The sequence below is a fragment of the Crinia signifera genome, chromosome 6 (assembly GCF_055691185.1).
Source record: "Crinia signifera chromosome 6, ASM5569118v1, whole genome shotgun sequence".
In the NCBI taxonomy this organism is placed as follows: domain Eukaryota; kingdom Metazoa; phylum Chordata; class Amphibia; order Anura; family Myobatrachidae; genus Crinia; species Crinia signifera.
Window position 1 is genome coordinate 258,798,267 of NC_139222.1, and position 20,944 is coordinate 258,819,210.

Here is a 20,944-nt window from a genome sequence, read left to right on the forward strand (position 1 = left end):
AGGTGGGCAACCCTCCCGGATACCGGCGGCACCCCTGAATATCCCTGGCCGCAGCAGCAAATTACTGCAGCTTTTTGGGAGGCTCTAAAGATGCAAATTGTCATGTAGCCCTGCCCCTCCTGGAAGTCCCGCAAATTACGTGATTTGCAGTACTGGTGGGCGGGCTTGATGATGTCTACATCAGGCCCCGCCGCCTGAAGTGCTGCTGACAGTCTCCTCTCCTGGCTTCTCCCAGAGAGGAGACTTTAAAAGTAGGCAAACCTGGTTTTATCTTGTATCTTATTTTCTTATTAGCAACCCGTGGTGCTAGCTATCACAGTTTAGAGCTAAGATATACACTAACCATCACATATTTGAGGATTGCTATACACTAGTATCTTGTGTTTGGAGGAATGTTATACACAGCTACTTGAGACTGAAGGAGTACTATACACTAGCTATCTGGGTCTGGAGAACTGCAATACACCAGCTACCCAAGACTGGAGAACTGCTATACACAAGCTTCAGGGACTGGAGACTGGAGAATTGCTATGCACTAGCTACCAGAGACTGGATAATTGCTATACATAAGCTTCCTGAGACCGGAGAACTGCTATACACTAGCCACCTAAGACTGGAGAACTGCAATACACCAGTTACCCAAGACCAGATAACTGCTATACATTAACCACCCAAGACCGTAGAACTGCTATACACTAACCACCTAAGACTGGAGAACTGGTATACACTAACCACCCAAGACTGGAAAACTACTATTAACTAGTTACCCAAGACTGAATAACTGCTATAGACTAGTTACCTCAAGACTGAATAACTGCTATACACTAGCTACCCGAGACTGAATAACTGCTATACACTAACTACCTAAGACTGGAGAACTACAATACACTAACTACCCAAGACTGGAGAAATGCTTCACAAGAACTACCCAGGACTGACTAACTGCTATACACTAACTACCCAAGACTGGAGAACTGCTATACACTAGTTACCCAAGACTGGAGAACTGCATAACACTAACTACCTAAGACTGGAGAACTGCTATACACTAGCTACCCAAGACTGAATAACTGCTATACAGTAGCTACCCGAGACTGAATAACTGCTATACACTAGCTACCCGAGACTGAATAACTGCTATACACTAGCTACCCGAGACTGAATAACTGCTATACACTAGCTACCCAAGACTGGAGAACTGCAATACACTAACTACCCAAGACTGGAGAACTGCTATACACTAGCTACCCAAGACTGGAGAACTGCTATACACTAGCTACCCGAGACTGAATAACTGCTATACACTAGCTACCCGAGACTGAATAACTGCTATACACTAGCTACCCGAGACTGAATAACTGCTATACACTAGCTACCCAAGACTGGAGAACTGCAATACACTAACTACCCAAGACTGAATAACTGCTATACACTAGCTACCCAAGACTGGAGAACTGCTATACACTAGTTACCCAAGACTGGAGAACTGCAATACACTAACTACCTAAGACTGGAGAACTGCTATACACTAGCTACCCAAGACTGAATAACTGCTATACACTAGTTACCCAAGACTGAATAACTGCTATACACTAGCTACCCAAGACTGGAGAACTGCAATACACTAACTACCCAAGACTGAATAACTGCTATACACTAGCTACCCAAGACTGGAGAACTGCAATACACTAACTACCTAAGACTGGAGAACTGCTATACACTAGCTACCCAAGACTGAATAACTGCTATACACTAGCTACCCGAGACTGAATAACTGCTATACACTAGCTACCCAAGACTGGAGAACTGCAATACACTAACTACCCAAGACTGAATAACTGCTATACACTAACTACCCAAGACTGAATAACTGCTATACACTAGCTACCTTAGACTGGAGAACTGCAATACACTAACTACTCAAGACTGGAGAACTGCTTCACAGTAACTACCCAGGACTGAATAACTGCTATACACTAACTACCCAAGACTGGAGAAATGCTTCACAAGAACTACCGAGGACTGAATAACTGCTATACACTAACTACCCTAAGATTGGAGGTATACTATACACTAGTCACACTAGAATCTTGGACTAGTATACACTAGCCACCTAAAAATGGATGACTATTATATATTAGCCCTCAGACATAAGAAGACTGCTGTACATTAGTCTCCAGAGACTGGATGCATGCTTTAAACTAACCCACTGAAATTGGAAGAATGCTATACACTAGCCACCTGAGATTGGTGGAATGCTATACACTAGCCACGTGAGATTGGACTGCTTTATACTATTCATAAGAGATTGACTACCCACTATCTATCTATCTATCTATCTATCTATCTATCTATCTATCTATCTATCTATCTATCTATCTATCTATCTGTGAGAACAGTTACTTTATCATTATGCACTCAGGACTACACGTCTTATAAACAGATATAATTATGGGTGACAAGGCATGCAATTAAAAGAATAAAGGTCTTCAAGCGTGTATAAGATTTCATACATACAGCAGAGGTTTGATTGACAGAGTTAGTATCAGTGTGTCAGCACAATATTATAGCTAATGTTAAATAATATCTCCAGGGTATTCTGCAATAAAGAATTTCCGGTTTACTGAAAGCTTTATAGCTGCCAACATTTCACCATGATTTCCTGTGACATCCTGCACATCCAGCACCAGGATACATGTGCAGTAGCACTGTGGAAGAGGAACTAGGATATAAGGGAAGTGGTACTGTGCAGGCGTACCCATTATAAAGAATTAGGATACATTCTAGGAGAACCCCGGAGAGGAGACTGTCAGAAGCACTTCTGGGAGCGGGGCCTGATGTAGACGTCATCAAACCCCGATCCCAGTACGGAAAATCGGGGCGAGCGTATGTGTATATGACTGTGGCAGAGACATACTCCTATCCTACATTCATCTGTCTTTGGAGGTAAACCATTTCACTACCCTGACCGCATAAAAACAGATACCCCTGTGTGACGCTTTAACCAGCTGTTGGCCAGTTTATTCATATCTGGAGTATATACAGTATTTCCAACTAAGGAATTTTATTGAATTAAGAACTTTAGGACACTTACACATTGAGTGCACCATTGCAGTGAGCAAGTGTGCTACTGTTTAATATGATTTATTGGTCTTAATTTACACCCCCGGGAGGTGATTCATTATTATTCTTTTACATGTTTTATTTTATTTCACTAATTTTTCAGTGTTTGTGCATGAATTGTTTGTTTTAAATTTTCGGTCTATTTCATTGTTTACAATATATCACTAAGCGCCCCATGCCCTTCTATAACGCTCTATCCTAGCCTGAAAAAGGTTATACTTGACAGGATTGGAGTGATGAGGCCCAGCAAAGTCCATGACTGGAGTTCCATGACTGGTGGCTGGAGGGCTCTGAGTCTCCCAGGATTCAGCTGGCTAAACTAGCCCGGCTGGCAGCTGGTTGCAGCAGGATAAAAACTCAGCAGTGAGGATTGTGGAGATAGTCACACTGGACCAGGCTATGAGGGTGCTAGACAGCTCAGTGGAGCAGTGGGCTCTTCAGACTGACCCCCAGACATTTGAGGAGTTGGCAGTGGTGATTGAGCGGTACCTGATGCTGGGAAAGCTGAAAAAAGCCAGGTCAGGCTACGTGCCAATACTGAAGCCCAGAACTTGGGTCCCCGTGGTTAAACCAATGGCTCCGCCTCTCTTGGTATGTTTTCAGTGCTGCTCACTTGGTCATGTACGGCGGGACTGCCCGAAACAAGAAGAGCCAATGGATTGTAGTGCAGGAAAACAGCTCGCCCATTGGTCAGCATGGCAGCTTCGGGTGTATCCCAAGCAGAAAGGAAAAAATGTTTCACACTTGCGCTGCTGGATCTATATTGTTTGCCTGTGAGCTTTGCTGAACAAAAGGACACCTGGAGACACTTATTAATAATGTAACAAAATTTTATGCATATAAAAAGAATTTAGTAATAAAAATAGTACAAACGTATAGTATAAGTTTACACAGATAGAAATATTTTAAAAACAAATACAGTTGTGATAAAGCATGCTCGATAGATTTATATATGGCAGATATCACTCTCCACTGAGGTCACAGATAGATGTTATAGGTAATTAATTTCAAGGAGCGAGGTTTAATGCAGGAAATGCAGCCAGTCTTGTTAGTAGCAAAATAAGCTGTTAGGTGGTGGGAGGGGGGTTGCGGGAAGCACAAGCCAAAGCCGATGGTTAAAGGCAGATAAAGTAGACACAGAGGACAAGTAGCGTGACACCTTTTAGCGTATGTAGCGCAGATGGAATATTTCAGGAGACGCACTTTCGTCCTAGACAGTATGCTCACCCTCCTTGAGATGAATAGCTGGAGGGGCCGGGGAGCACGATGGTTTGTGCGGCTCAACCCGGTGCACGTGGGGATGTTGTGTCTGCAGCTCTGACGGGGAACCCGGAAGTGTCGGGGGCTCGACCCGGAGCAAAGGCTTGGTGACGTCCGCCGGAGAAGGGCTCCGATAGGCTGCCGGCTGGGGTTGGAAGCCGTAGGCAGCGCCGGATGGTGGGTGTTGTAGCAGGCTGGCTGCGGTCGGGCTCAGTTGGTAGCGTGAGCCAGCTCCAAGATGGAGAGAGTGTGACTTCAGAAGTGGGGGGTTTCTGCAGAGTAGCGGAAGTAGGCGTCAACGCGTTTCGTACCCTTGGAAACGGGAACTTTCTCAAGACAATCTGAGTTGTCTTGAGAAAGTTCCCGTTTCCAAGGGTACGAAACGCGTTGACGCCTACTTCCGCTACTCTGCAGAAACCTCCCACTTCTGAAGTCACACTCTCTCCATCTTGGAGCTGGCTCACGCTACCAAGTGAGCCCGACCGCATCCAGCCTGCTACAACACCCACCATCCGGCGCTGCCTACGGCTTCCAACCCCAGCCGGCAGCCTATCGGAACCCTTCTCCGGCGGACGTCACCAAGCCTTTGCTCCGGGTCGAGCCCCCGACACTTCCGGGTTCCCCGTCAGAGCTGCAGACACAGCATCACCAGGTGCACCGGGTTGAGCCGCACTAACCATTGTGCTCCCCGGCCCCTCCGGCTATCCATCTCAAGGAGGGTGAGCATACTGTCTAGGACGAAAGTGCGTCTCCTGAAATATTCCATCTGCGCTACATACGCTAAAAGGTGTCACGCTACTTGTCCTCTGTGTCTACTTTATCTGCCTTTAACCATCGGCTTTGGCTTGTGCTTCCCGCAACCCCCTCCCACCACCTAACAGCTTATTTTGCTACTAACAAGACTGGCTGCATTTCCTGCATTAAACCTCGCTCCTTGAAATTAATTACCTATAACATCTATCTGTGACCTCAGTGGAGAGTGATATCTGCCATATATAAATCTATCGAGCATGCTTTATCACAACTGTATTTGTTTTTAAAATATTTCTATCTGTGTAAACTTATACTATACGTTTGTACTATTTTTATTACTAAATTCTTTTTATATGCATAAAATTTTGTTACATTATTAATAAGTGTCTCCAGGTGTCCTTTTGTTCAGCAAAGCTCACAGGCAAACAATATAGATCCAGCAGCGCAAGTGTGAAACATTTTTTCCTTTTTGCAAATTCTCTAAGTGAGACCCAGCACGCTCACTCACACTTTGCGGCAGCTGTTAATCTAATTTATATATATACTTTTTATTATTGGTATCTTAAATTATTGGTTAAGCTATATTCTTTGCTTTTCCCAAATCAGCGCCAGGACCTGTGAACAGGAGAGGCTCTCCCTCGGACCCTCCCACGTCCACGTATCCCAAGCAAAGCCCTCCTTGTTCCGGGTGCTGGTACAGTTGGAAGGTCGGGAGATCTGGGCACTGGTGGATACCGGCAGTGAGCATGGCAATGTGGAGGAGTGCCCACGTATCTGCTTACCCCTGACCATTCTTGGTCGGTCATTAAAGGTGATAGCGGCGGTGAACCCCAGACCACCTTACCCGCTGATCCTGGGCTGTGACTTTTCATTGCTGCAGGAGCTGGTTACCTGGCATGACACCAACCAACTGTCAGCCACTGAAGCAACTCAGGGGCCAGAGATAAGAGACTACCAAAGTTTGGCATCTGGGAGAGCTGCTTCAGGTCCTGAACCACCCCAAGAGACTGAGTGTGAGGCCCAATGGAACTCAGTTGGTGAGAATATATCACTGCAGGACTTTGGAAGAGATCAACGCGATGACTGCAGCAACTTACCAGAGAGCTATGTATAAGTTGCTGTGGCCCCACAGGGAATATGTAGCTGTATACTTAAACAATATTATTATTTTCAGCTCAGACAGCGAGTCACACCTGCCAAAGGCAGAAGTTGTCTTAAAGTCTCTACAAGGTTTACCGCCAACCCTGAGAAATGTGCCATTGGTATGGTAGAAGCCAAGTATTTGGGCTACATTGTTAGCAGAGGACAGGTTAAACCTCAGCCTAGTAAGGTAGAAGCAGTCCTCACCTGGTCTAAACCTAAATGTAAGTCACAACTTAGGACATTTCTCAGCCTAGTGGGATATTATCGCAGGTTCATTTGAGATTTCGCCACTAGAGTGGCTTCATAACCGAATGTCTTAAAAAAAAGTCCCCAGATAAGATAACGTGGTCTAGACCAGTGGGAACTACTTGGCAGGATTTATGTGTACGATCTTCGTGTACCGAGCCTGTCTTGCAAGCTCCTGACTTTAGAAAAAAATTGTGTTACAGACGGATGCCTATGGGACAGGATTGGGAGCGATCCTTTCCCAAGACATAGATAGAGAGGAGAAGCCCATCCTCTACTTCAGCCGTAAATTATTATTCAACTGTAGAGCAGGAGTACTTGGCCATTAAGTGGGTAATTGAGTACTTGAGGTATTATTTACTGGGAGGAGAGTTTTTGTTGGTCACAGGCCATGCACCCTTACAGTGGATACATAAAAACCCGGTGGTGTTTGGCCTTTCAGCCATTTAAGTTTGAGGTGAGGCATCATCCAGGGAAACAGCACCTCAATTCTGATGCCCTTTCCAGGAGGTTTGTAGGTCCTGATCCTCCAAGCAACCTTATGGTGAAGCTAGAGGAGGACGAAGAATGTGAGGTGTGCGACCTCTGGAAATTGATGGAGGGCTGTGTACCCGGACAGATGTCACAAGTAGGGGTGGGTGAGGCTGAGAGCTTGTCTGAAAATTGTGAAGCTTCACCAGAGTGGTTGAAGCTAAGGGGGAGAAGTGTGGCAGAGTCAGCATTCCCCCACATGAAATCAATGTGGAGGATCCAGACCAGGTTTTGGGTGCAGTAGTAGAATCCCAGGTGTGTAAACAGCAGCACCTGGAATTTCCTGATATAAGGGTTTCCAGGGCAGAGTCATCTTGCTCTTGATGTTGGATTAGCTACCAAAGCAATGGGCCAGGGGTATTATGATGTAGGGACCATTGGAGCCTTTCAAGCGTCTATTATGCTAAGAGTGCCTGTAATAAAGACTACATATAGATTTAGCCTGCTATGCTGTGACCTGCTTTTTAAAATAAACAACAAAGACTTCATCTGAGTCCCCATGTTTGTGATCCTTGTCACAAAAGGTTGTTAAAATATTAAGGGCGAGATTTATCAAGTTTCAAAAAGTGATAAAAATGGAGAGTGATTAACAACCAGCCAATCAGCTCCTACCTGACATTTTTCCTTCAAACCCAGCCTGTAACATGGCAGTAAGGAGCTGATCGGCTGGTTGTTTACCACTCTCCGCTTTATCACTTTTTGAAGCTTCATACACCTGGCCCTAAAGATTATAAAATAGAAGGGAGCTTATTGTTAGTGAAGGACATTGCAATACAATAACATATCCCACACATTTCATGCCTGTGCAGCTGTCCAATGTTTGTTTGTGACTTTCTCAGCCTGGTCTTATGAGATAATGATCCGACTACTCAGTAATAACACATCTGTCTTTTTTTTTCCTCAGCCAAAAACAGTAGCAAGAAGACGGAAAAAAACAAGAAAATCTCTGAGAAGTTTATGTATGGTGTAACGGAGGAGAAGAGGACCGAAGATGTCAGAGAAAGTTCGTGAGAATGTTTTCCTATGACATTATGTTGTGTCTGTATCATGTGCTTCTATGTCTGTAATACTAGGTCAGAGACAGGGAGACTGTCCTACACTGTTGTCTCTGTGGATTCTGGGAAAGGACGGTTCTGAGTTTAAAAAATAAGGGGCTAATTCTGGAATCTATGAGATATTTCTGGTAAATGTTTGCAAAAACCAGCAAGATTACAGGAGAGACATGTCTGTGGAGGACGTAGTCAGGGTCCTGGCACTTACCAACCCTATGGTCGCAATATGGTGGAATTCCGATGGTCGAAATACTGCCGAATCTCTATGGTTAGTGTCTAGGTCAGGCACTAGGGGATGGGTTGATGTACCCTACTGGACAAGTCAGTCCAGACTTACCCTGAGCTTCCCCGGCAGAGCTTGATAAGAGTTGGCACTTGTAACCTGGTAGAGCTGCAGGCAGGGTAGCGGTAGGAGAGCAGGGTCCAGGGTAGTGGCGAGCGACGGGAGAATAGAAAAAAATTCTATTCAGAAGACTGGGCGGCAGCTGATTGGCTGACCTCTAAGCCAATCAGTGGCCGGCCAGTCTTTTGAACAGGACCCTGTTCTCCAGTCCCCGCCTGCCGCTACATCAGACCCTGCTCCCCGGTCCCCGTCTGCCGATACCCCGGATCCTGCTCTCCATTCCCCGCCTGCCGCACCAGGGTCCCGCTCCCCCGGACCTCGCTCCCTGCCGCACTGACGGCTGCACATAAGATGTATCTTATGTGCAGACCGTCCGACCTCCAGATCTGATTGGATGTCATACACCATTTGGGCCTATTTCACTAGATTTCTCGGCCCGATCCTCCAGAATCGGGTGAAATCGGCCCCAAATCGCATAGTGTGTATGGAGGCCTAGAATCATTTTACACCATAGGACATAGAAAATGTAAACAGGTGAGTTCAAAGACAGATGAGTTCAAAGATGGACTGATTCAGTGGGGCTGATTCAACAGAGCACCTAGATGATCCTTGATAGAACTATACTGAATTGATTGTGCGCAGATGTAAAATGTGCAGAGACACTTAAGGATAAATTTACTAAGATGGGAGATCTGTTAAAGTTGTGATATTTCCCGTAGCAGCCAATCAGATTCTATCTAGTATCTTCTAGAAGGTTCTAAATAAATAAGAAGTAGAATATGATTGGTTGCTATGGGCAACATCCCATCTTCAACAGAACTCCCATCTTAGTAACTTTACCCTTTAGATTTAGGAGGTGTCCAAACTCATAACTAACTTGCAGTGTAAAAATAAAGTCGGCCAATTTCATGGGCTACAGGCCATGAGCATGTTAAAGAAGGGGAAGGTCTCCATATGGCCCTCCTTCTCCCTAGCGACCAGCCTAGGTAAGTAAACTCTGGATCCCCTTCTGGTAGGAAAGCCGTAACTCTCCCCAGCACATGTGAGCACAGCAGAGTAGGAAGTCAGGGTGTGTCCATGGACAACCTGGATGCTTCCCCAGACAGCAGGGTGCCCTCTAGGCAAAAAAGTATTTAGTGGCATCGGCCACGCATGCCTTGTTATGGTCCTCTCTGTAGCATTTGTCACTGTGGACTGGATGGCAGAGTGCTTAGCTGGGTAACATTATTTCGGGTGTGGTACAGGGGTCCGACAGTCGGGATCCCGACAGTCATTAGCACGACGTTGGGATCCCGACTGGCCGGACCCAGACAGCATGGTGAGCGCAACTAAGCCCCTTGCGGGCTCGCCACGCTGCGGGCACGGTGGCTCGCTATGCTCGCCACCTATTCTATTCTCCCTCTATGGGGGTCGTGGACCCACACGAGGGAAAATAGCAGGTGGCCGTCGGGAACCCGGCTGTCAGTGTTTCAACAGTCGGGATCCCGACGTCGGGTAAATGCCTGTAGATGCCAGGTAGATGCCTGTCGGGATCCTGACTGTCGGGACCCCGTCCGGTCCCCATTATTTCTTACAGAGATTTTCATCTAGGCTATTAACCAACCAGCCATATAACTCCCATGGTGACAGGTAATAGTGTGCAGTAAAAATTGCCAGTTTTGGTGTGACCAAAAATTTGCACATTTAAAATGGCATCCAGAAGTTTTCTTATAAAAAAAAACATATCAAATTTGCAAATGTAATTGGGTGCGATTTTTTAAACAGAACCGGTCCAAGAGCCTGGTGCTGGTTTTTGAAATATGGGGGGACCCAAGTCAAGTTTTCCCCCGCTTTTCTCAAACCAGGACGGGGGCTGGTTATGCTCTGGAAGCACCCGTTACTAAAAAATCGCAGCTGTACTAAAAAAAAAAATCGCACATTCCCATTATCAAAAATCGGCAAAATTGCAAGTGGTTTCTGGCTTGTTCTAAAAAATGACACCCTATCAAATCTCTATCCCCTCCACTAACTGAAGATTAACTTTTTTGAATCACGGCGCCCTGAATTATCAGCATTTTCTTTAAAGGCACCCCTAATCCAAAAGTTGTGTTTACCTGTCACCCTTGGGTTCAGTTATGTGGTTGTGGACAAAGTCGTGGTTCTAATTGTCTTTCACTTAAATAATTTGTTTTGGTCCTTTACCACCAACATAAGGCACCCTGCCAGTGTCTTGCAGCACTGCAGGGTGCCTGGGCACACAGTTTGGGAACCACTGGCTTACTCATTTTCAAACCCCTACATGACCAGGGCTCAAGATACTTGAAGCAGCTTCTGATTCATTACTGTCCCACTCCATTACGGCATACGGTAATTTACCGTTTTAAATACCGTTTCAAAATACCGGGTCTCAAACGTTTAGGCAATGTGAAAGCAGCATTAGGAGAAAGGTGCCATCTAAATATTATTATTATTATTATTACTACAGGTATGGCCTATAGGGGGCAGCAATGAATGACACTCTTTATATTGTTAATAGCCCACACACTTTCTTTGCTTATTTAACCCGGACCATTGTGTAAATATATCTCCTGGTTCTGGCTGCAGAATCTGCTCCACAGTTTACCTTACGTAGAAGCTGAGATCAGCTCAAGTGTAAATGGAAAATGTTACTGTCTCCTGAAATATGCCAGTTGTCGTTAGCAACCTGCATACGCATTACATCAAATTCCTGCACTAGCAGGCATGTCCAAACTATGGCCCTCCAGCTGTTGTGAAACTACAAGTCCCATTATGCCTTGCCACAGTTTTACTGTTAGGGAATGCTAAAACTGTGGCAAGGCATGCTGGGATGTGTAGTTTCACAACAGCTGGAGGACCACAGTTTGGACATGCTTGCAGGCTTAAGGACTTATTGTACTGTACTGTATTACTGTGCTCATTTTTTTCCTGCCTTCATTATATGTAATGTTATAGGGGTGAATTTTCTAAGGCTTCTAAAATTGAAAAGAGGTGATGTTGCCCTTAGCAACCAATTAGATTAAACCTCCGAGCCCATAGTGTGGCGAGTGAAGCGAACCCGAGAGGGGACAATAGTGCTGGACAATGGTGATGGCCATTTGACTGCCCCACATCCTCATTCTGGGTGTCGGCATACCTCCTAACATTTGTGCGTGTGCCAAATTTTTGGGGATATGGCCTATTCTTGCACGCAGCTGTGAGGCCACGCCCCTTTTTCGGTGCTATGGTGGCATGGTCAGCAGTTCCGTATGCCCCCAGCCCCTCTGGCTGCAGGAATAGACGCTGTACACATGCGTCTATTCACGGATGACAGGGGGGCTCCCAACTGCCCCCCTCCGCCCTCGGGACATTTCTGACCCCGGGAGGGACACGGGAACTTCCCAAAATACCGGGACGTTCCCGCGATAAGCGGGGCAGTTAAGAGGCATGGTGTGGGTGCCTGTTGTTGGGTCAACAGAGTTATACTAGAGCAGATTTGTAACGGACCCCTTGCTAAAAATCCTTACGTAGCAGTTAAGTAGCGGCTAACGTAACTGGCGTAGCGGTGGCTGCAAAGATGAGGAAGTACCAAATTTACTCCATAATGTCTGGACATGTATGTTGCTGTGGAAATAGTATGAATACTTTATAGCTACGAATATATAATAATGAGACGCATCAGCAGTGCCGGCCCATCCTCCTGGCTGCATGACATTATGATGTTGCACACAGGGGGTGGAGCCACCAGCACCAGGAAACGCAGCAACCTGAGTACTTCACATGAAACAGCTGCGTTCCAAATGCTCCTAGACAGACACTAAATTATTTGCCTAAAATATTGGGATCAACAGCATTATATCATCCACTGTGCGGAAATACTCTGTTATTATCATGCTGAACTGACTTAATAAATGTGAGATAATATTGGAGTTCTTTTGAATGAATTTGTTTGGACTTCTTTTTTAAATGCCAGGTGTGCCAATATAAAGTTTATGTTTTATAATAAATGAATGTGAATGTATACATTTAATACATACAGTAATATTAATTTCTTCTTTTTATCTTATAAATAATTATGTGTGGTTACTTCAGCCACGTCAGCATACAAGCGCAGTGATAATTTAGCTATTTCAATATTCAAGAGCATAAGAAACATCACCAAGCACACAAGATTCTGGGGAAGATGTATTAAACCTGGTGAAGTGATAAAACCGATCAGCTCTTAACTGTCAAGTTACAGGCAAGCTTTGAAAAATGACAGTTCTCAGCTGATTGATTGGTGCGTTATAACCAGGGCCGGCGCCACCACTAGGCAGTTTCAGGCATTTGCCTATGGGCGCCAGCCACCGGAGGGGGGTACTGAGCTGAAGCAAGCAGCTACCCGTCGCAGGAGGAAAGATCCCGCCTGAAGAGCAGGAAGAAGACATTATTCATCCCAGCGGCAGGGAGTAGGTAAACCCTGCCCCCCCCCCCCCCCCCACTGGAGCTTGACAGCGACACCACTGCCCTCCCTGTGGAGCTGTTCAACATCATCCGTGCCGATTTCCACCCCCCACCTGGTGCTATTGGCACCCCCCTCTGGACTTTAAATGTTAGTGGCACCATTCCTGGGGCCCGCCGAATGACGCATCCCCCCCCATGATGGTAAACAGCAAGTGGCGCCCAAACCCCCCCTCCCAGACGGTAATCCACCCCCACCCCCCCCCCACCCCCATATGTAGATGCAGGGCCGGTGCAAGGCATCTCATCCCCCCAGCGAGCGGGTAAGCGGCGAGGCGCCGTCCCTCCTGCCCCCGTCTGGGGCGCTGAGATGTCTTGCACCGCCCCTGGTTATAACCTTCAACTTTATCACTTCACCAGGCTTAACAGATCTGCCATGCTGTGCTAGGAAAGATTTCGTAATTTCAGTTCAGTGCTGTGAGTCAGGGCAGGACTCCGTGTAGACATCGAGGACTGATCTGGGGAACGGGTTACTCATTCACCATTGCTTAATCTTGACTTGCTTGGTCCTTATCCCATAGGCTGTCCTCCGCTTGGTTTGGAAACCTTAAAAGTAACAGACTTCCAGCTCCACGCTTCTACGGTGAAACGTTATGGCCTAGGAGCTCACCGAGGGCGCCTTAATATACAGGTGAGTAACCGTCTATGATAGTAACACTGTGGAGGTATGTCATTCTCAGAGCGGTCTATGCACCTGGGCAGGAAATCATGTGACCAGACCAATTGCTACTCTGCAAAAACTATAGTGTGCTGTAAGAACTGCAGCTGACAGCACAATACAGCAAAATGTAAACATGCCCAGTCCAATCATCCAATCATACATTTACCCAGGGTTGCCTACCCTCCTGGAATGACAGGGAGGGTCCCAGAAATCAGGTCCCCCCACCGCCCGCCCCCCCCCCCCCCCCCCCCAGGAATGCTGGGCTTCTCCGGTGCAGCTTTGCCCAGCGTTATCTCCGGTTCCGCCCTGCTAGCAACGCAGGGCCGAGCTCGTTGGATAGCACCGGTCCTCTGCTGCAAAATGAGCTATATCAGAAATGATGGGGGGCACGTGCTCGGGGGACCCCCCTGAATCTGCCACTGCATGGTGCAGTAGGCTCTGGCATTGAGTCACTGTTCCAGAGTCTACAATGCATGCACAGGTCTCTGGAAACATGCTGCCCTCATGTTCCAGAGACTAATTTGACTACTGCGAATGCCCTGCAGCCACAGTCCCGATGTGGGACTCCAGAAAGGTAAGTAATAAAACATGGGTGCAGTGTGTGTGGTTTTGCATTGAGCAGGACAGCTTATGTTGTGAAATGTTATTGTCCTAAGGTGTATTTGGTTCCATGCAGGCGGGGGTAAACGAGAATGACCTCTACGATGGGGCTTGGTGTGCCGGGAGAAATGATCTGCAGCAGTGGTTGGAGATAGATGCCAGAAGACTTACCAAGTTCACCGGCGTCATCACCCAGGGCCGGAACTCTCTCTGGCTGTGAGTATCTCATTGTTGGTACTGTGCATAGTGGACTAGTCTACAGTCCATTAGTAGTTCAGTCACAGGGATAATTAATATATATTTAGAATTGTGTTTAAAATGTACAGAATTAACTGTTGTAGGGGCCCATTTATCACCATCCGCATCTGGAGGTGATATTATCAGCCAAACTTACAATGTGATAATTGCATACAGTATATTGCATGAAATATAACCCAATGCTGTACTGCGCATGCGTTACCGCTGCCACTCCTCCCCGTTATGATGACCCCCACGCCACGCACCATGACCACCATCCACTGATTTATACTCACCAACCCCCGCGCAGTCGCTCCTGCAGCTCTTCCTTCTCCCTCTCCTGTGAACCTACCTGCTGTAAAGTGACATCACTTTACTGCACCAGGGCCACAGTGCAGTAGAAAGACACAGAGAGCGGCACCCATCACTTGATTAACAACTTGGTCGATGCAAAAGCAGAAGTTTAACATGGGGATGACCGATGCAAGAAAGAACACACTTTTTTGCATCATCTTTGCTTAACCACATGTACTGTAAACCATTTTAGAGGAAATGTGTACCCTTGTGGGCTGGTCCTGCTCACCACGCTTCAGGCAGATTATTATTCCCATAGTTCACGTGAATGGTAAACCAGGAAATAGTTAAACCCCACCCCCCCACCCCCAAAACGCGCATTGACCATATGTGTGTTGACAGTTGACATGTTGACCATTTGAACCTGTTAACATTGAGCACTGTTAGGGTGACCAACTCATCCCTTTAATCCGGGACACATATTAATTACACAGGTCCTGTGGCAGTTTAAAACCAGGTGAAATGGAGTCTTGAGGTGTGGCAGTATAAAACCAGGTGAAAGCCAGCCACAGAACCTGTGTAATTAATACGTGTCCCGGATTAAAGGGATGAGTTGGTCACCCTAAGCACTGTCGACATTTTACACGTCAACCTATTGACCAAGTCGACCTTTTGCCTGTCCACTGAATGTATGTCGACAATAGGGAGTCGATCTGTTGACCTGTCATCTGGAATCCTCTGTAAGTAGACATGGGCCACTGAAATACCTCAGATCACAGTTTTCATTGCTAAATCGTTTTATCAGATTGCCTGAAATACCGCAGGACATCAAAGCATACGAGTAAACCAGCGCAGGCTTTGAAGTGGTGAGCAGAAATCACAACGCGGAGGAGTGTAGTTTCTCACAATTATAAATAAGGCAATTAAATCCACTTTGATGGGCTGCAAATGGAAACCCACCACAGTACGACAGAAACAGAAGACAGAAGACTGTGAGATTAAAAGAGCAAAAACACATGATCAGTCACATAAGGGAAGTTACCATAGTAATGCGGAGGAATGAAATACAGTGGAGAAAATAAATAACTGCACAGTGTAATGACTTAGCAGAGGAATACCTGATAAAGTCTGGGTGCAAATGCATTAATTTTTAAGTGTGGTGGGGGGGGGGTTACCTGATGCTTGTTTCTCTGGGAAAAAAAACCCATAATACAACAAAAGAAATGTCATACCTCAGACACAAACAGGGAAGGGATATATACGGTGAGTTCAAAGTGGATTTTATTAAGGCAACACATTAAGGCGTTTTAGAGAACTTCTTCTTTAAATCCAGAACCTATATTGCTGACATTCCTTCGGTGCCTGAAACCCACTGGCTATTACATTAACCACCTACCATGTTGTGAATATACTTAAGGGCAGGGTTGCCTATGCTCCCAAAAATTGGGTCCTTCTCTTGGACCTCCAGAAAGGTGGTCAAGTCCCCCGCAATGGTGGCAGCTTCCCGCAATCCCTCCTCGGTGGGGAATCCGTGGGGACCAGATGATGTGAACTGTGATATTGGCATTACACAGTGAGGGGCATGGGCACGATGGCCATGCCCCCTCACATAGGTGGCCCCGCCCTATTTTGCAGCATGACTGCCGCCGCCCCCTATGTCCTGGAGCTGGCTGACCTCCCCCGGAGAGGGTAGCCCCAAAGTAGGCAACCCTGACTTATGTAGGGTACACTCCAGAACGATTTAGGCCAAAACGACCTGATTTAGATACAATCTTGACCGATTGTATGTAAATTGGGCATGTTTTTGGCCATTTCCGATCCAATGCGTGGTCCTGTGGGTCGTTAGGTCATTTTTCAGATCCTACTTGCAGCAGGTAGGATCTGAAAAAGACCATTCAACTGGGTACTGATCGGGATCGGATCGTATGCAGATCGTGAGAAGGTCGTGAGCTCCACAGATCGTGAGTGGGTCGTGCGATCGTCTTATGACCCGCTCAAGATCTGCATCGTTCTGGTGTGTACCCAGCATATGGGGTATATTTACTAAATTGCGGGTTGATAGAAGTGAAGATGTGCCCATTGCAAACAATCACATTCTAGCTGTTGCTATGGCCAACAACTCCACTTCTATAAACCTGCACTTTAGTAAGTATACCCTTAAGTGTCTACTTCAGCACACTGATGATGAGATGGGAAAGCCCATGAGGACCGGGTGTAGAGTACTACTGATATGTGGAACTGTACATGTTCCTTATCGTGCTCTACCATGGCCACCAGGAACTACCTCAGCAGTGACAGAATCTGGTTTAATATGTACATTCTAGGACGTGATTTACCAATTTCAGTCCTTAAGGAACCTTGGCAACTAGGTTTTGCATGCTTGAGCTCAGATGGTTAAATCTAAGTAATGGAAGTACTAAGTAAGTCACCTGTGCCCAAGCATAGTTATCCTTAAAATCTGGGCTATTAGGGTGCATTGGAGGAACATGCTTGGGAAACACTGAACAAGGCTGAGATGTTGGTTGGGGCCTCCTGCAGAATTCAGATCTGCTTGACTACTAGCTTCCTGGTACCGACCCCTCTTCATGACATCACATGTAAAGAGGTGGGGAGTGCAGGGGCAGATGGGGTGGAGCGGGGTGCATTAATGTCTGTTACAGTACTGGTATATATAAGCATTGGGTTCCATCCATAATGTCCTAGTTGGTAAGCAGAGTATATTGGTGAACTGTTTTGAAGAGTACAGTGCCTACTTTGACAATGTGCTGGACGCCTGTGCAGTCTATCGATAATCGCTCGGCCTACTAATTGGTAGTCGTGTGATCAGGTCTGAATTACCCCCTAAGTACTATCACAACCTTCCAGACTTGCAAGGATTGCTAACTGTCCCCAGTCTTTTCCCATTTGGCGTATGGATTACATCGCACATGGTTTTAGGAAGTGCTACGCCGTGATTTACAACCAGACTCCACGGCCAATGTTTTGGGTGCAATAAAAGTTTCCTTTATTCAAGGTTTATGTAACTTTAGTTTTCAGTAGTAAATGCCTGTGTAGGAAGTGGGTAATAGGAAACACATATTGCGACCGGTTTCTGGATTCACAATATAATCTTGCGTAGCTTTGCTGACTGTGTATACTGCTAATTGCTCTAGGCCAAATGATCTCTATGACACAAAACCCGGTGGCTGCAGCGGTGGTGCACAGACACAGGCAACCGGGCAATATATCACACTTATGTGTCCCTTTGCTGTCTGTGTCACCACACAAAGTACATTTAGGGGGGTATTCTGGTTGATAAGCTTGCATGTGAATTTGCATGCGAGCGCAATGTTTTGCGTATGTGCATACGCATTTCTGCTCATGTGCTTACGCCGAGTGCGTGCATCCATGGCGAACAAACTGTTCACCATGTGCACGCACCCATCTTTGCAGCTGGAGGGCGGGGGAGGGGTGTTGGTGTGGGGCATCGGCTGGCCCATTACCATATGGGAACTCCCAGTGTTTCATGGGCATTCCCATGGCCGTTCTCATCAGTGGCGTAACTATAATTTAATCGCCCCCCCCCCCCCCCCCCCAAAATAAAGCAGCGCCCCCCGACTGCCCATGCCCCCCCCCATCCCCTGCAGATTTACCTGTATGCGCTGCGGTGGTCCCGGCTCCCCTCCTGGCTTCATTCTGATGCTATGAAAAATGGACCATCAATAGAACATTCTGCTATATGGGGGCGGTCATTTTATGATGGTCCGTCTCCATAGCATCAGAATGAAGCTAGGAGAGGAGCCGGGACCACCGCAGCGAATACAGGTAAATCTGCGGGTCTGTGGCAGCGCATTACAATAGCCCCACAGCCCCCGGGGCGCCCGCACTTACACAGCGCCTCCCCGCTACCGCAGGGGCTGCGGGGCTATTGTTACGTCACTGGTTCTCATGGTAATGGGCATATGACGCAGGTGCCGGATGTCAGCTGCCCGCTCCCTGCACCCGCCTCATCTGCCTATTACCATATGGGAATGCCCAGAATTGGCTCCAAATTAACCTCAATCGGCACAATCACACCCACTTTTTGTTGAAGCCCTACCCCTTTCAGGATACCCAATTGGTACAAGTCCATCAAACTCTGTGCTATTGGTACATATGATTAACAATAACCAGAAGACGTACTATGGAGGCTTAGGAGGGTCAATGAGATCATACTTGCCTATTCTCCCCGATTGTCCGAAAGACACAAATATTTTGGGAAGTCCTCCTGAAATTTTGTAGGAACAGTCTCCTGCATCCTGCACATGACTTGGTGTCGGTGGTTTGTGTCATCATGTCTCACCCCTACTGCCTGTTGACACAGGGATGTAATCAGACAAGACACAAATGTTCGAGGCTGAACTGGAACGGCTGCAGACATGCAACATGTAACATGTATGTGGATTCCATGCATTGCAGTCATACAGCAGGTGCATTTCTTATGTGCCCATGTTTGTTAATTACAGTATAACCCTGTGCACAGTGTAATCAGTTGGGGTTACACCAGGACTGTACTTGCCTACGTCCGGGAGGCTGCTGAATCTTGGTTGACTCTCCCGAAGGCTCATAAGATTACTTAAAGGTGAGGGTAGGGTACTAAGTTTAGGGTGGGGGTATGTGTACAGTTTTACACATCCAGGTCACTGAGGTCCAGCTGCTTCCTTTCACCCCTGGATACACTCACGCCCCCTGCATTGCTCACTTAGCTGCCCCTCCAGAAACTCGGCAACTATGGTATATGTTGGTCATGCTCTACACCCCAGATATTGCGATTGTCTTACAATAATGTATCACTGTTGAGGCCTATTTAGGGCTCAGTTCAGCTGGGATCGGACGCAGTTCCTGATGGTGGGAGAACTGCGCATGTGCAGGACGGATCCTGTGATCGCTTTGAAAAACTGCAATGTCCTGTGTCTGATTGACAGGCAGCAGTGTTCACAGGGAGTGGGGGCGTTTCTCGAAACTGGGGTATGTCACCCCCATTTACCGAGAGTGACCAGGTCAAGGACAGCTCTGCGCGGTGCAGTTTCCTTTGCCACACAAGCTGGGCAGTCACAGAGAGACACCACAAGTGATGGTCATGGTGTTCCTCCTAGACTAAGAACGCATCGCAGTTTGATATGATCGCAAATGCAGGCAGGGGGTGGTATGCTGGAAGGGACTGGTATGCAGGCAGGCGGTGGTATGCTGGAAGGGACTGGTATGCAGGCAGGGGGTGGTATGCTGGAAGGTACTGGTATGCAGGCAGGGGGTGGTATGCTGGAAGGGACTGATATGCAGGCAGGGGGTGGTATGCTGGAAGGGACTGGTATGCAGGCAGGGGGTGGTATGCTGGAAGGGACTGGTATGCAGGCAGGCGGTGGTATGCTGGAAGGGACTGGTATGCAGGCAGGGGGTGGTATGCTGGAAGGGACTGGTATGCAGGCAGGGGGTGGTATGCTGGAAGGGACTGATATGCAGGCAGGGGGTGGTATGGAGGCAGGAACTGGTATGCAGGCAGGCGGTGGTATGCTGAAAGGGGCTGGTATGCAGGCAGGGGTGGTATGCAGGAAGGGACTGTATGGAGGCAGGGGGTGGTATGCAGGAAGGGACTGGTATGCAGGCAGGGAGTGATATGCAGGAAGGGACTGGTATGCAGGCAGGGAGTGATATGCAGGAAGGGACTGGTATGCAGGCAGGGAGCGATATGCAGGAAGGGACTGGTATGCAGGCAGGGGCTGGTATGCAGGAAAGGACTTGTATGCAGGCAGGGGGTGATATGCAGGCAGGGGCTGGTATGCCAGAAGGGGGTGGTATGCCAGAAGGGGGTGGTATGCAGGCAGGGGCTGGTATGTAGGAAGGGGCTGGTATGGATGCAGGAGGTGGTATGCAGGCAAAGGGTGGTATGTAGGATGGGGGTGGTATGCAGGCTGGTGGTTGTATGCCGGAAGGGGGTGTTATGGAGGCAGGGTTGGTATGGAGGCAGGGGCTGGTATGGAGGCAGGGGGTGGTATGCAGGCCATGGGGTGGTATGCAGGCCCAGGGGTGGTATTCAGGCAGGGGGTGGTATGCAGGAAGGGGCTGGTATGGATGCAGGGGCTGGTATGGAGGCAGGGGGTGGTATGCAGGCCATGGGGTGGTATGCAGGCCCAGGGGTGGTATTCAGGCAGGGGGTCAGTGGCACGCTGGGCCGGGGGGCAGGGTGCCACATGCCCCCCGGGCCGGTAT

At 47.5% G+C, this 20,944-nt stretch overlaps 1 protein-coding gene across 1 annotated transcript in view; it reads left to right on the top strand.

The window, feature by feature from the left end:
• CPXM2 (carboxypeptidase X, M14 family member 2) overlaps window positions 1-20,944 on the top strand; it is a 108,789-nt gene that overhangs the window by 15,191 nt on the left and 72,654 nt on the right. The window contains exons 3-5 of the mRNA XM_083149428.1: window positions 7,961-8,059; window positions 13,449-13,558; window positions 14,265-14,404. Coding sequence (XP_083005554.1) covers window positions 7,961-8,059; window positions 13,449-13,558; window positions 14,265-14,404 — 349 coding nt within the window. The remainder of the gene's footprint in view (window positions 1-7,960; window positions 8,060-13,448; window positions 13,559-14,264; window positions 14,405-20,944) is intronic.